The sequence below is a fragment of the Schistosoma mansoni genome, chromosome W, assembly GCF_000237925.1.
Source record: "Schistosoma mansoni strain Puerto Rico chromosome W, complete genome".
NCBI lineage: Eukaryota > Metazoa > Platyhelminthes > Trematoda > Strigeidida > Schistosomatidae > Schistosoma > Schistosoma mansoni.
In genome coordinates this window covers 30,002,387-30,017,004 of record NC_031502.1, presented here as the reverse complement: position 1 = coordinate 30,017,004, position 14,618 = coordinate 30,002,387, and the positions used below count along the sequence as shown (strand labels likewise).

The following is a 14,618-nucleotide window of genomic DNA, read 5'->3' as shown; positions in this document are numbered from 1 at the left end:
AGTATTAAGGGCATTATCCTGCAAAATGTTGAGTTCAATCTCAGTGATGTGTTTTTAAATTCACTAGGGATTTCCTTATCAGTTATTTTCGGAAATTTTTACTTTGATCATAAGCCAAAAGCTCTGAACGAAGAAATAACGGATAACACAGAAGAACAATAGATAAAGTTTTTCTTTTACAAATGGGGTTTTATTTTATCCAGTATTTAAAAAAAGAGGGATAATGTATACAAATAACGCGTAAAACTAGACAGTCAAAAGAGTTAAATTTTCTCGTCTCTCCAACTAGTATAGAAATGTGTTGATCGTTTAGATATCACATGTAAAATAATAAGTAGATCTCTGCGGACACTAAATCTACACAAAAGAACAGAAACAAAACGACAATTTGTTGATGATAAAATCTAGCAGTAGACAAAAGAATGAAATGCCAATGTAGAAATATATTAATATTCAAACATAAATTAGTGAAAATATAATTATTTAAAAGATAGTTTTCATTGAGACTTAAATTACATTAGGTAACTACTCGAGACTATGAGGCATTGAGTATACATGTCATTATGGATTCATGATTACAATGAAATCGGCCCCACCCTATGAAAACACCAAAATTAAAGTATATATTTATCTAAGAAATGAACTGAGAATGGAATATTCCCGAGAACAGTATATGTACATTTGTTTTTTCGAAAGCGAGAGTCGTCTACGACAATTAGTTAACTATTTTGAAACATATCGTCATTTATCGAATACACAAACCTTGTTGATAATCCCATCGATGTATGTAGCCATTACACGAGATTTCCGAATAACAGTAACTATCAACACAACTCAAACGAATAAACACTGAAGAGTTTATTAACTACTGTTATAGATAGTATATTAAAAAAACCATGTGTATACATACATTCGCTTGACATGGACTTGAAGATCAGGAATGGAAAATTAATTTTATAAAGCGAAAAACCACCCAATCCGTTCAGAATTGGGAAGATTTATGTAATGATTTCAGAAATAATTATTTTCAAAACATACGGTAGTAGAGTTTTCTCAGAAACAAATAATCCCAACACTAACAATGAGCACTGCTAGAATAACTCGTTAATTTCGCTTAAGGACAATTTACACACTCATGACTTATTTTTCAGTTGACGAACTAGCTAACTACAATCTGAGTAAATTTTGTTCTGTAGATATTGGTAAGTAAGGACTGTGTTATGTAAAGAACTATTTAAAACCGCAGACTGTTATACTTTTTCCCATAATGTAATAGGGCTTCAAGTTATGCGTTGCTTTTCGTATAGGAATAGGACGATACTATTAAACTGAAGTAAATGGAGTGAGATTTAGACGCAGTGATTGAAAGTTTACTGTTTTTATCACGTAGCCACCACACTATATAATTTATACAATTCTTGAATAAACGTTTTTATAATTATACCTTATAAATGATAAATCAACTACCACGATCATAATTATTGAGAAAAACACTTACCCATTTTGTTTAGTTAATTTTTTGATTGTACATTGCGGTGAACAAAGAATAAACTTTTTCATTTTATCATGTTCAAAATAAACCTGGGTAAACAGTAAGAAAAGAAAGTTCTCAACCCTAATATCGTTAAATGAATGAACCCATACTACGTATGGGTTCATATAATCGACCCCAAAGTTAAAAACACTATGATTTTTAGTTCATAACAGTGTGGACCGGGATTTGAAAAAATGGCTAAGATTTCAACTGGATTAAATAGGTGTGAATTACGAAACCTCTACTTATTGTTTATATAGTTAAGACTTATCAGAGCATTTCACAAAACTACAGCAAATTCAGTTACTCAAGTATTTACTGACAATCTGAATCTTCTGGAGATTCTGCAAAATAAAACATGGCATTTTGACTTCAAATACTTAGTAAGTCCCCGGAAGGTATTCATACAACGATTTCACACGAACCATTAATGTGGCTAGTTGCAAGTCAACAAACGCAATTCGTGCATTGGGATCTGTACAGGATAAGTAATGGACGCAGAAACTGAAGAGAGGGTAAGGAGTGGAAATATGAATTCTAATTATTTTGAAGACCAAGCAGTGACGAGAGAATATTTTAAGTCTTTGACATCACTTACGACATTCTGTTGAATTCATTTTTGTTATAATATTCTAGATATATTTGACATTATAACAGGAAAGAAAACGCTTTTTAGCTTGTTGTTTTATTATATTAACTCATTTTCATACAAAAACGATATGTGGTTCTTGCATTCCATAATCAAGCCAGTACATACTATTGGTCCAATAAAAAATAATGATAATGCAAATCAGTAGAGTTGTGCAAACAATCAGTTTGAATACGACCATTCTTATTACCTATTTTCTTGGTATTACAAACGTTTTAGGTTATTTAAACAGGACTTCTATGGATTTATGCCTCCAAACTTGACGTTCTGAAAATCAGTCAGTAGGATATATTGATCCAAGAGTAGGGAAAGAACGATGATTCCTTCTCTTATATCAATAGTGGAATTAAACAGTGCTACGCATTGTCTCATTTCTTCTTTAGCTTTTTTCGTTGAGGTCATGATGTAGGTATTTTTTAGAGTAAAACCTTTTGACTTCAAAAATGTGGGGGACATCACTTTACTTACACACACTTTAGAGCAGATACCCTGTTATTGTATAACTAATGAGTGTTGAAGGTCGATGTAAAGGAAGTTTAAATTTTATGGAAACACTACAGCGTACAATCTCCAACTTTGGACAGGTAGCAAAAGTTCCACGTGATATGTTTATAAACCTCTTCTTTTCAACCAAATCTACAACCTGTACATTGAATTCATAAGTTAGCACTTGATGTTTCACACAAAATATGGTTGAAGACCACGGATTTGTTTCTGATTTTAATTCGTTAGGATCCTTTCTTAAATGAAGAATCGTCAAAATTTAATGATACTAACTTTACATGGTGGATGGACATATGAAGGAGTGGAATTCTCCCATCACTAAGTATACTAGGATAGCACAGAACAATATACTTCAATTCCAGACATCTATTGACGTAAGAGTTGGCATAAATGTCAGTCAACACAATTTGACGCATTTCTCATTAGCTCAGTTAGAAGACATTTAAATTCTTAACAATAAAAGTAATATCAACTATACTAGACAACAAATAAAAGGAATATAGTTTGAAATATTAATCTAAAAGATAACACTCAAAAAACACAATTATATACTGTAATTAAAAACATTACCTCTATAGCATCATCTTCAAGGGAGTATAGGAGCTTCGGGTCCCACGGCGGAGGAGGCTGATTCACATCAAAAACTAACTTTAAACAATCAATGATCCTGAATAAAAATTGAAAAAGCGATTCTTAATTTGCATCATTCGACTACTTACGAGTAACCCATATTTTAAACAAAAATGTCTATGTAGTTTCATATCTAAACTGTTACTTTCAAACCAAAAAATGTGGGAAGTGAGATTGAAAACTAGATGTTTTTTACAGCTGTTATTGATTTTTAACCATATTACATCCTGTAACCCCCGCTTTCATGATCCTAAGGTTTATCACTACAGTCAATCAGCAACATTTCTTAAATAATCACCTGTTGGTTGTGAATGAACAATAATTATTTTAAATGTATGCAGAAACTCATTGATGGACACTTTTAAAATTACTCTTTTTGATAAACGAATTTTCAGATTATTGTTTCCTCATCAAGTCAAGCGCTGAAAGATTGATACAGATGTGTTTCATATAGAATAATCTTCATTACTATTATTAGACGTGTGGACAACTATGCAATAAATAAATTTGATAGAACAAAACAAAAACCTATTAACAAAGTCATGTATGTACAAACTTATAACTCCCTGTAATAAAAAACACTATTTAGAGTTTGTAAAAGCTATCCAATCTATTGGAGTATAGTAAAAAAAAATAGCAGTTTCTAATATAAGACGTGTGAAGTTTTGTCAGATCAAGATTTTGTAAGGAGTGTAAAATTTATTCGTTGCAATAAAAACCATTAGACTTATGAAGTTCTAACTCGGTAGTTTAAATATTCAAATTCTGTATAATGGACAGTAAGTTTCAACGTCAATTTATTTATTTTGCTTTGAACGGACTGATAGGTTGTCTGGTTCAAAGTTTTGCGTATACTTTGTGTATACTTTGTCACTAAGTGACCTAAAGTCAAGTGATGGAGAAAGCTAGCAAGTGTAGGGCTATACAGTTAAAGAATCTCAAGGATACAACGGTACCCCCAATTTTTGGAGACTGAATAATTTCTAATAACGATTTAACTGATATCTATTGTCATTGAGACAAAAAATGGAGAGGATGTAACACTAGAAAAATATAAAACCGTATAACATAGAAAACCTACGTGCTTGATTCAATTACATCACGGAGGAAATCAGTTTGTCCGAATTCAGGATACATAAAAAGAATAGGCCAGTGAAATTTCCCCAATGAATCCACATAAAATGTGGAACAACTGACTTCTGGCATATCAATAGGTTTTAATTTGAGATTAACATCAATTCCACGTGACTAGATAGTGTAAAAGTGATAAGATATGAATGTCAAGTCTCAAAAAACTAAAAGCTGTAAGCGAAGCATTTAGGAGAATTCATGGTATTCGCAGACAATCAGAGTATAAATCAGAAGATAGTTTCTTAACCAGGTGTTGGAGGATTCATTAAACTCAGGTAAATGACACGTTATACGTGCTGAAGTCAACAGTGGATTTTGATAAGCATTAACGTCATATTCTTCTGTTTTTTTTCAACTATGAAAATACTGAAATCTCCACAAAACCTCTTCTGATTATAAGATAAATGGTTAAAAATTCAGAAATTGCCTTTTCGAGGAAAATTGTTTGGCAAAATCATAATATTAAATTAAAGTCTTCTACTTTGAAAACTATTTGCTAGTTAAACTCTTGCTAATCACTATGGCAGCTTTTGAAAACAGTTTTATGCAGAAAATACCCATCACGTAGGAAACCAGGTTTCAGAGCTACGGCTTAGTACACTGAGGTTGGTAGTTTAAACTGACCTACCCTCCAAAATATCTTAGGGTTCAATTATCAGGCATATTTTTGTGACAGGATTAAAGAGTCTTAACAACCGGGGATTGTATGTTTCCAAGATAAGTAGTATGAATTGAAATCATTTCTTGATTGCATAGAACCTAAATGTAATAGTCAGTCGAATAAAAAACACTCAGAAGCCCGTAATAAGTAAACTGAGACCATAAAATGCAGAACAAGTAAATTACTTAGTTAAACTACATATTTCAGCGAAGTTTCTTGAATAAAGTTAGAATATCAAAATAGAAAATGACTTCATGTGAAGGGATTCTGAGTATATTTAAATAACTAAGTACCAAGTTGTCTATTTTCGAACACCATCAAAATTTGACCACGACCAAACATATGGTTATAAAAAGTTGTGATAAAATGCAAAGTTTTATATTGTCAATTAACAATAAAAATTGATTAATTACCCTTAAAATCTCATATTCAGCATTCATATCATTTTCTTTTCTACAATCCAATTTCGATCGCTGTTCAACCTCCTTATCTAATTCCATTTGCTTTTTAAGAACTTTATGCTGCATTTCAAGTAATTCAGGAGAAGAAGGCAGTACATTTAAGCCGGCTGATGACAATTCTAAAGCTTCATCAACTTTTGAAAGTGCCATGCACGCTTCGATTCCTAATAATGAATTGTTTTAGTATTAAAAAAAACTTTAAACCTTTTACATATGCTTTAATATAATCCGGTGACAAACTAACAGCAGACTTACAATCACGAATACATGATCGGTAATTCTCTAAAAAAAAGAATGAGGATTTTGAAGATAACACTTACTTAGATAGAAGTGACATACTGCTCTATTGGTATACAATATTGCATTTAATTTACGATCTGATGACTTTGCACGTAGGCCACCTGTATAGGACAATATTGCTTTAAAAAATTCTTTTCTCTTATAATAATAATTTCCTTCTTCTTTATAACTACGAGCATTAGCTTATCATTAAAAAAAACCAGTCAGTGCGGCACGTGAACTTACCATCTGGATCTTCTGACTCATATTTCAGTGCTTGCAAAGCTTCAGTAGCTGGATGTAAGCCTGCTTTGGGATCAATATCTGCCCCAAATGCTGGATGATTAACCATATCCTAGAATACATGACATAATCGAATAAAAAGTAGGCATACATCCCAATCGATAGCATCGTTAGAATTTTCCGTGTTACTCAGTGAATTCTTGGCCACACTCATTTTGTATTTCCATGTAATATATGGAGAATTTAAATGACGATTAAACAAACCTAAGTGGGGAAAATGAAGAATAACAGTTGTAAGTAACCTAGCACTATAAGATATTTATTTGTCTTATTTTAACACAAACATTGGCACAAGAAGGCATCAAATATATATGCACCACACTTCGCCATTAGATTTGTGTGAGGGCTGGAACACTATTCGGGTGTCCAAACCGTAGCAAGTGGTTTTCCTAGAGGGCCACTTCCCGAACCTTCGACCTAGAGGCCTAATCCACAAGACAGTGTAGAACGTTAAGAGATGCAGTCCTATGGTAGCCGGTGACATTTGCTTTTTATCCCCTCAATTTCGTGAACAACACCCCTGCCACGAGAAGGCAGTGAGTAGGATTTCCCTGTCAGTGGCTGTATACGCGTGGCCATGTGAGAGCATTTCGAAAGAGTGGACTCTTCTCGTCCTTGGCCGTACCAGGAAAGTTGCAGGCAATATTCCTCAGTTTCCTTCTCTTGAAATAGCGTGCAAGCTATTAAGTTTCATAAAAGACTGAGTAATTCAGATAAAATAGAATGGAATTATAATAGCATAAACGGCTTTGGAATGGTTTATTTTACAACATATTTATCTAGCGACCAGTAAACACAGTGAATCATTGATATTTCAACATATCTTAACAAAACCAGTCAGTTTTTATAGTTCTCAGGCGTTGATTGAGCACATTTATGGATAAAGATAATTATTATCACCAGATTAATCTGCGGTACAGTGTGCTATTTCACAAAGTTTTTCATGACACCGGGAATTGCATGACTTTTGAAGATGACGGGAGAGACAGAACAATTATTTAGTCGTGTTATTAACATTATCACTACTAGGTTATCGAAATATAGGGAACTTCTGCGACATGCCATGTTGGTAGTACACCAATAACAACTTAAGAATGACTGTAATAAAATACAAACTGCACCTGTAGCTACATAAGGATCGATCGTGTACAGACCAAATCGAAACTCTACGGATCATTGTGGAACAATAAGTTGAATGGAATTCATCACTCCACATCAACATCATTGACTGAGAGAAAGCATTTGATAGCGTGGATAGGACAACACTATGGCGTGCCTGAGAAGATAGTCAATATCATACGGAATTCCTATGATGAATTAGACTGCAAAATCGTGCATAGAGGACAACTCATTGACTCGTTTGAAGTAAAGACCGGTGTCAGGTAAGGTTGCTTACTCTCGCCCTTTCTCTTTCTCCTGGTGATCGACTGGATTATGATGTCAACATCTGGGGGAAAGCGTGGGATACAGTGCACAGCTAGGATGCAGCTGGAAGGTCTAGACTTCGCAGATGATCTGGCTCTTCTATCACACTCGCAACAACAAATGCAGGAGAAAACGACCAGAGTAGCAGCAGCCTCAGCAGAAGTAGGTCTCAATATAAACAAATGGAAAAGCAAGACTCTCCGATACAATAAAGCATGCACCAATCGAATGACACTTGACGAAGAAGCTTTGGAGGATGTGAAAACCTTTACATATCTGGGCAGCATCATTGATGAACACAGTGGATCAGATGCAGATGTGAGGGCGCGGATCGGCAAAGCAAGAACGGCATATTTACAACTGAAGAACATCTGGAACTCAAAAAAATTGTCAACCAACACCAAGATCAGAATTTTGAATACAAATGTCAAGACAGTTTTAGTGTATGGGGCGGAGACGTGGAAAACTACGAAAGCCATCATCCAGAATATACAGGTGTTTATTAACAGTTGTCTAAGTAAGATACTTCAGATCCGTTGGCCAGACACCATCAGCAACAAGTTACTGTGAGAGACAACAAACCAGATTCCAGTGGAGGGAGAAATCAGGAGGAAGCGCTGGAAGTGGATAGGACACACATTGAGAAAATAACCCAACTGAGTCACAGGACAAGCCCTCACATGGAATCCTGAAGGTCAAAGGAAAAGAAGAAGACCAAAGAACACATTACGCCGAGAAATGGAGACATACATGGGGAGAATGAACAAAAGTTGGATAGAACTAGAAAGGAAGGCTGCGGACAGAGTGGGTTGGAGAATGCTGGTCAGTAGCCTATGCTCCATTGGGAGTAACAGGCGTACGTAAGTAGTAAGTTACAAAATACAACTGCACGAAATTTCGGTCCCAAAAGACACTTAGAAACGGTAATGTTGGCGAGATATCCTTCAAAAAAGAAAGTGGGGCAGAGGAGTCTAAGCTGTGGTCGGATTCACAAAGAGAAGTATAGAGTTGGGTTAAAAAACAAACGTACAACTCAGTGACGAGTTATATTTCTCAGTCAAGCAGGCAAGCTTATCCATTTTGTAAGTTATATAGAAACAGGACTGTTAACTAATTTATGTCAACTATTGCTCCTTCAAAATTTATCCATTCACTGAAAATTTAAAATGTTACACACCTTATTGTAAGCTTTGATGTCTCTTTGATCAGTGGTCGGTAAATGAACAAGTCGAGATTTACACTATTTTCCTTTCTTGAGTCGGTGTAGCAATATTGCTTCATTGTAATTAATAGCAACTATTCGGCAGTCCCAGCAACACAGCCGCACCAATATGAATATCGGATTTCTTTAAAGTCACAAGTAGTTTTTCGTAAAGTATATGAAAGAAAAGAAAGCTGGAGACAGTTCTTCTGGACGATAGTTCATAATAAAAAAGGCAGGTTCGACCACAGTAATTCTGACATATCAGATAACATGCAAAAACCAAAGCCACTGATATGGCACGAAAATAAGTTATGTGACCCGTAAATCTATTTTGGATAGGTGGTGAAGATAGGGCTTAATGATGGACGAGGTGATTTCACGTGTTGTAAGAGGTAAGTTGTCACTTGCACGTTGCCCTACAAAAGAGACTGTGTTGAGAGTGATCTATAAGACTAGGAAGCACGAATGGAGTGAAAAACAGACAACTGCTTGAGATCAGTCATGGAAGGCGCCCTATTGAGTAGCTTCAAACGACCTAAAACTGTACCTATAGGGCCTTAACACTGAAGAGAGAAACAAAGTGGCGTGTAATTTCTGAGGCCATCCCTACGCTTCCCATCCGTTATCCAGAGGAAATGCCGTCATAAACGCCGGTTATCTAACAAAAATCCTTTACTACCGTTAGACGTCTGTACATTCAGAAGTAAAAATCTGTCCCAGACCATGAGTTTCTAACTTTTAAAATTACAACTTACAGATCAAACTGCCTGGTGTGTTAGGACGTGAAAGAATAAATATTCTCGCTAATATAGATCCATTGGGTCATTAGAATATGCAAGCCTGACCACTATGTATTATTAAAGTTAAAATGGAAAAGTTTATCTTTCGTCCGTTCCCAGTCAGCTTAGAATTTTTAAGAACCATTTACCTCCAAGTTAAAGATTTAAATGCAGACCATGATATTTTATTAAGAAGTAAATTATCACAGGTATGGTCCTTTAGATAGCCTGCTTGTCACATGCATGATAAGGTCAAATAAATTAACCTGTTACCACTTCACTGAAAGGCATGATTCGACTTTGATAAACGGAAAAGCATAGCATGTGAACTGAATGAAGAATAAATCCAATGAAGGCAGTCTTTTGAAACGCAAGAATTAGATTATTATAAATCGCTAGACAAAAATGCGTCGAATACTTGTTTTTGGTGCAGATCAGATCTTTTAAAACCACCCGCCGTTTCGTTTAAACGACCTTGAAAGGCCGGACAGGAGGCGGTCATTCCGTATTTCAATTGCTCAGGGTCTGTTGGGTGTCTGTTGGGTTGCATGAATATCAGGTTTTCTTATATATAAGTGGTCTTTTGCTGCAGCAAAACTACAAAATAATTACGAAGAACATTGATTTAGCTCTATCTGTCTTCAGTCTTCAGTAATAAGGATAGTAGGTTGATGAACCTGTGTTAATCCTGACAGATTACCTTCCAGTGAAAGTCTAGCTTCTTCTTGAAAATGTTCACTGGTGGTGCTGATACCACTTGTTCTGGTAAAGCGTTCCAGTCATTGACCACTCGATGAGAAAAACGGGACCCCACCTTTAGTTTATTAGATCGCGGTTTCAGAACCTTCTTGCTATGACCTGGGAGATTATTAGTGCTGGAGGGAGCAAAAAGATAAGACATATTAACACCCAGATCATAATTAAAGATACGAAATGCCAGCATAAGGTCACCTCGTGTCCTACGATAAGATAAGGGGAAAAGGTTTAGACGTTTCAAACGCTCATCGTAAGGGAGTTTAGAAAGACCCTTCACTAATTTTGTCCCTACATGCTGGACACGCTCAAGTGATTTAGTATCTTTTATCAGACATGAGCTAGCTGCTTGGATACAGTATTCTAAGTGTGACCTTACATAGGTGGGGTATAAAATTCGAAACATATCCTCGTCAAAGCATTTAAATGCTCTGCGAAGTGACCATAGCGCACGATAACCTTTGGAAGCAGCCTCATTGCAGTGCGTTGTAGTTTTCAAGTCGTGACTCATAGTTACTCCTAAGTCTTTATGTTCTTGAACGCGTGGAAGAGACGTAACATTAATGGAATAATAGTAACTATTACCGTGTTCGATGTGCATGAGCACGCTCTTCCTGGAATTAACTTCCAAGCCCCAATCATGAGCCCATCTAACTTATTCGTCTAAATCTGCTTGTAGATAACAACGATCAGTCTCACTTCCTATTATTCTCCAGATTTTAACATCATCCGCAAACAATAACGTCGACGACTTAAGTAATAAAGGTAGTTCATTATCATACAGAAAGAAAAGTAAAAGGCCTAAGAAGGTGTCTTGGGGTACATCACTTTTGACCGGTTTCCATTCGGATAGCGTTCCATTGACCCTCACTCCCTGTCTGCGGTCACATAAGAAGCTTCCTATCCATTCCTGTATATCAACTTTTATTCCAAAGCTCGTAGTGCACACGTTGAAACGATTGTTGCTTCGTAACTTCCCAATCTCGCCATTTTTGGAAACATTTTGTCCGGTCGTGGTAAATTTTGGGGGTTAATTTGGTCGATAGCGTCCTGTTCTGTTTCTCTGGAAGCAAAAAAAATTATGAGCAGACATAACCTGCATCGTGAATAAATTTTCACATGCCGGTGTCCTTGCCGTCATATGCTACTAGTATACATAGGAAGACGAACTCTTATACGTAAGCTCGATCAACTGCGAAATATAAACTGTATAGTCCATCATATTCTTAGATACTGCAGTTGATGGAAGATAGATAACACTCACACTTCCATAATCAAAACTATCCAGTCTAAGCAAACACTATGTACAGATTCAACGAAGTCAATTTTCACTTAAGAATCATCGATAAATAGGTAAGGCTGTAGTCTCTCCAACGCCTTTCTTTGTGTAGTATTCTCTACAATAGTAAATATGGATTGGAATACAACAAAGTGTGGAGACGTGACAAGGGCTGTTCACTATAAAAAGTTTTTCGTAGTAGCATTTTTAACTTAACTATATATCCAGCTTATAAACTGATTTTTCTGCATCAAATGTTGTTGTTTCTGTGCCGGTAGCAATGATGCACCAATACACTTTTGCCGAATTTTTATTTTTGTCTTCTTCGGCAGTGATGGACGTGGTGACATCCATTCAATCGGATGGCATGGCCCTGTCCTGCAGGCGTGGTCGTTACGTGTAACTTATTACTATTCACATTAAATATATTATTCTATCCCCAGTATAAATGTGTTCTTAAGAAGTACTAAGTATCATTGGTAATTGTCACGATACAATAGGTCAGTGTAGACAGTGATGCGACTTCCACGTAGGATCTTGCAGATTAGGCAGCCACATGACAAATTTACCGTTCTTGGATCAGGTCTCTTATCAGAGTAGTATTGGTACCGAACTAGACTATAATTATACATACTAATAAGATTTGTAATGCAAAATACTGTACAGTTGTTATATTTATGTTTATATAATTCATTAGATGAATAGACGTGGCAGTAGTCAATGTAAAACACAGTCACTATCAACTTATAAATTATCTCTCCACATAATCTTCCATATTCAGAAATTCGCTAAGTTTTTTACAGGCATAAACTTGATTATTAGAAAGGTTTGAGCCTTTCAATTAGTTGATAGAAGCCATAGATTGCACATCAGAAAGCGTATGGGGACCTTCTCAGCTTCATGCAATTCCGAAAAACAACAAACCGATCGTGAAACAGACTATTAAACTGCATTATCAGTATCAAATTCAACAGGTAAAAGAAATAGCAGCTGACAGGATGTACCTACAAGTGTCTTACTTGTTGTAAACAGTACCCTTCATCCTCTAACCCTCCTAGAATTTCATCTAGTTATTTAGTGTTAACAAACAAACTGCAGGCACTAAATAAACGTATTGAAAAACTTTATTCAGTAATATGAAATCTGAGAAAAATCAACTTACAACGTCCATAATACTATTACTAATTCACTGTTTACATACAATATTGAAATAACTGGTACGCACTATTTAGATATTACTCGTCACATGCATTAAAACCTTGTTTGTGATTTCGACTGTGATTTCGGATTCTGTTAACATAAATCTATTTGTTAACACTATGGCTGACATATCATAAACTAGTATTAACTACGACATGTTTTAGTTACCATGCTCAAAACAAACAAGCATCGCTTAACCTTTGAGGAATATTTGACTAATTTATGTGATGCTCACAGTAATGTTATACACAATTCCTGTATATGTTCAGAAAGCAGGCAGAAAAGGCTATCAACGTCGGTTGTTACTCATATAATTATTCTTTCTCAGATACCCGACATATTAATATGTCAGTTCAGCCGAAGACGACGATATTTATAATGGATAGAACTATTTACAGATGTGTATTAGTAAGTCATATAATATCCATAAATAGTCTAACGCTCAACTGCTTCAACCTTCACTGTCATTATTAAGGAGGTGAGTCATGTGTAAATGTTTTTAAAGCTCATTTTTACTTGAAACTCTGATTTCGTTCTCTTTTTGACTTGATAAATGGTGAATTCTACTCGCCTGAGTTTGCGTTGTTACAAATAACCAAACTGGATCTACCAAACATTCACCCATGTTGTGAGCAAAAAATGCGTCAAGCTATTAATAAACTGGAACAAACGCTATGTAACAAGCACAGAGATTACGAAAATTGACATGTGACGGAAAAATGCTGTTAATAGGTGATAAATAACGACATCCGAAATCCTCGACAACATTTAAAATGAGCCATTTTCCTATGGCCACGAAGAGTATCAGTAGTGGAAGGGACAAAAAGATGAGACACATTAACACCTCAGTCTTAATTAAAGATACAGAATGCCAACATTAAGTCACCTCGCGTTGTACGAGAAGATAAGTGGAAACGTTTAGGCGTTTTAAGAGCTGATAGTAGGAAGATTTAGGAAGACTCATTAATTTTGTTCCCACGCGCTCTACAAGCTCAAGTGAGTAAGTGAGTACATGGTGGCCAGCTTATCTTTAAAGGCTAAAACAAACTCACTGAAGTCATCAGATAATATTTTTGTTCTTGATTTCAATGGGCTGGTTCATTTCTCAGCTTTTATCTATTGATGTTGCAGTATGGTTTCCGATCGTCGGTATCGTTCAGTGATAGTAGTCCAGTCAGTCATCTACGCCTCTCCTTGTGAATTTGTCAGTTAATTACCGAATAAAAGTTTTCCGATTATCAGTGAATGCTTTTCGTTTTAGGCAACGGGGTTACTAAGATCACTGGCAACCGTATTATCAGGTAGATGACTAGTTGGTTGGAACGTGAAAAATTGAGAGGTAGTATATAGAGTAACAAAGTGAAGATAACTGTCAGAATAGACAAATAAATAGTCTATTCAAACAATGTAAAAGGATGAAATTAAAGAATAACAAATAGACAGGGGTGATAAGTGGGAAAGTGGACAGATATTGTTTAGTCATGATGCTGATATTAATGATAGCAGGAATTATAGTGGGAATGTAACAACAAATAAATTTCCGAGAAAAATTGTTATGTAGGTCTCTGACATTGATGCTGATTTCATCAATTTATTAGACACTCTCCTAGGTGAAAAAGCTAGGTTAACCATTTTGACCAGACCACGTTCGGATACTGTCATAACGTGTGTCTGAGTCGGCGCCTTGTTATATATGAAGTGATAAAACCGCCAATTAAAGAGCAGCGACTTATTGACCGGACTAGTGACACACGAAACCCGTACGAGCAGTCTAGAGTACTTGTCAGTGCTGCTATCTGCCTAGTACAGAACACCAATAACAGCCT

General features: G+C 35.7%; 1 protein-coding gene across 1 annotated transcript in view; it reads right to left on the bottom strand.

Annotated features, from left to right (window-relative positions):
- Positions 1 to 263: 263 nt before the first annotated feature.
- Positions 264 to 14,618, bottom strand: part of Smp_155480 (putative heat shock protein 70 (hsp70)-interacting protein) — a gene marked incomplete at both ends in the record, with an annotated part of 17,632 nt that continues 3,277 nt past the window's right edge. Inside the window, 9 exons of the mRNA XM_018789313.1 lie at positions 264 to 357; positions 1,499 to 1,581; positions 3,258 to 3,354; positions 4,399 to 4,565; positions 5,523 to 5,734; positions 5,775 to 5,852; positions 5,891 to 6,052; positions 6,096 to 6,204; positions 6,244 to 6,356. Coding sequence (XP_018654769.1) covers positions 264 to 357; positions 1,499 to 1,581; positions 3,258 to 3,354; positions 4,399 to 4,565; positions 5,523 to 5,734; positions 5,775 to 5,852; positions 5,891 to 6,052; positions 6,096 to 6,204; positions 6,244 to 6,356 — 1,115 coding nt within the window. The remainder of the gene's footprint in view (positions 358 to 1,498; positions 1,582 to 3,257; positions 3,355 to 4,398; positions 4,566 to 5,522; positions 5,735 to 5,774; positions 5,853 to 5,890; positions 6,053 to 6,095; positions 6,205 to 6,243; positions 6,357 to 14,618) is intronic.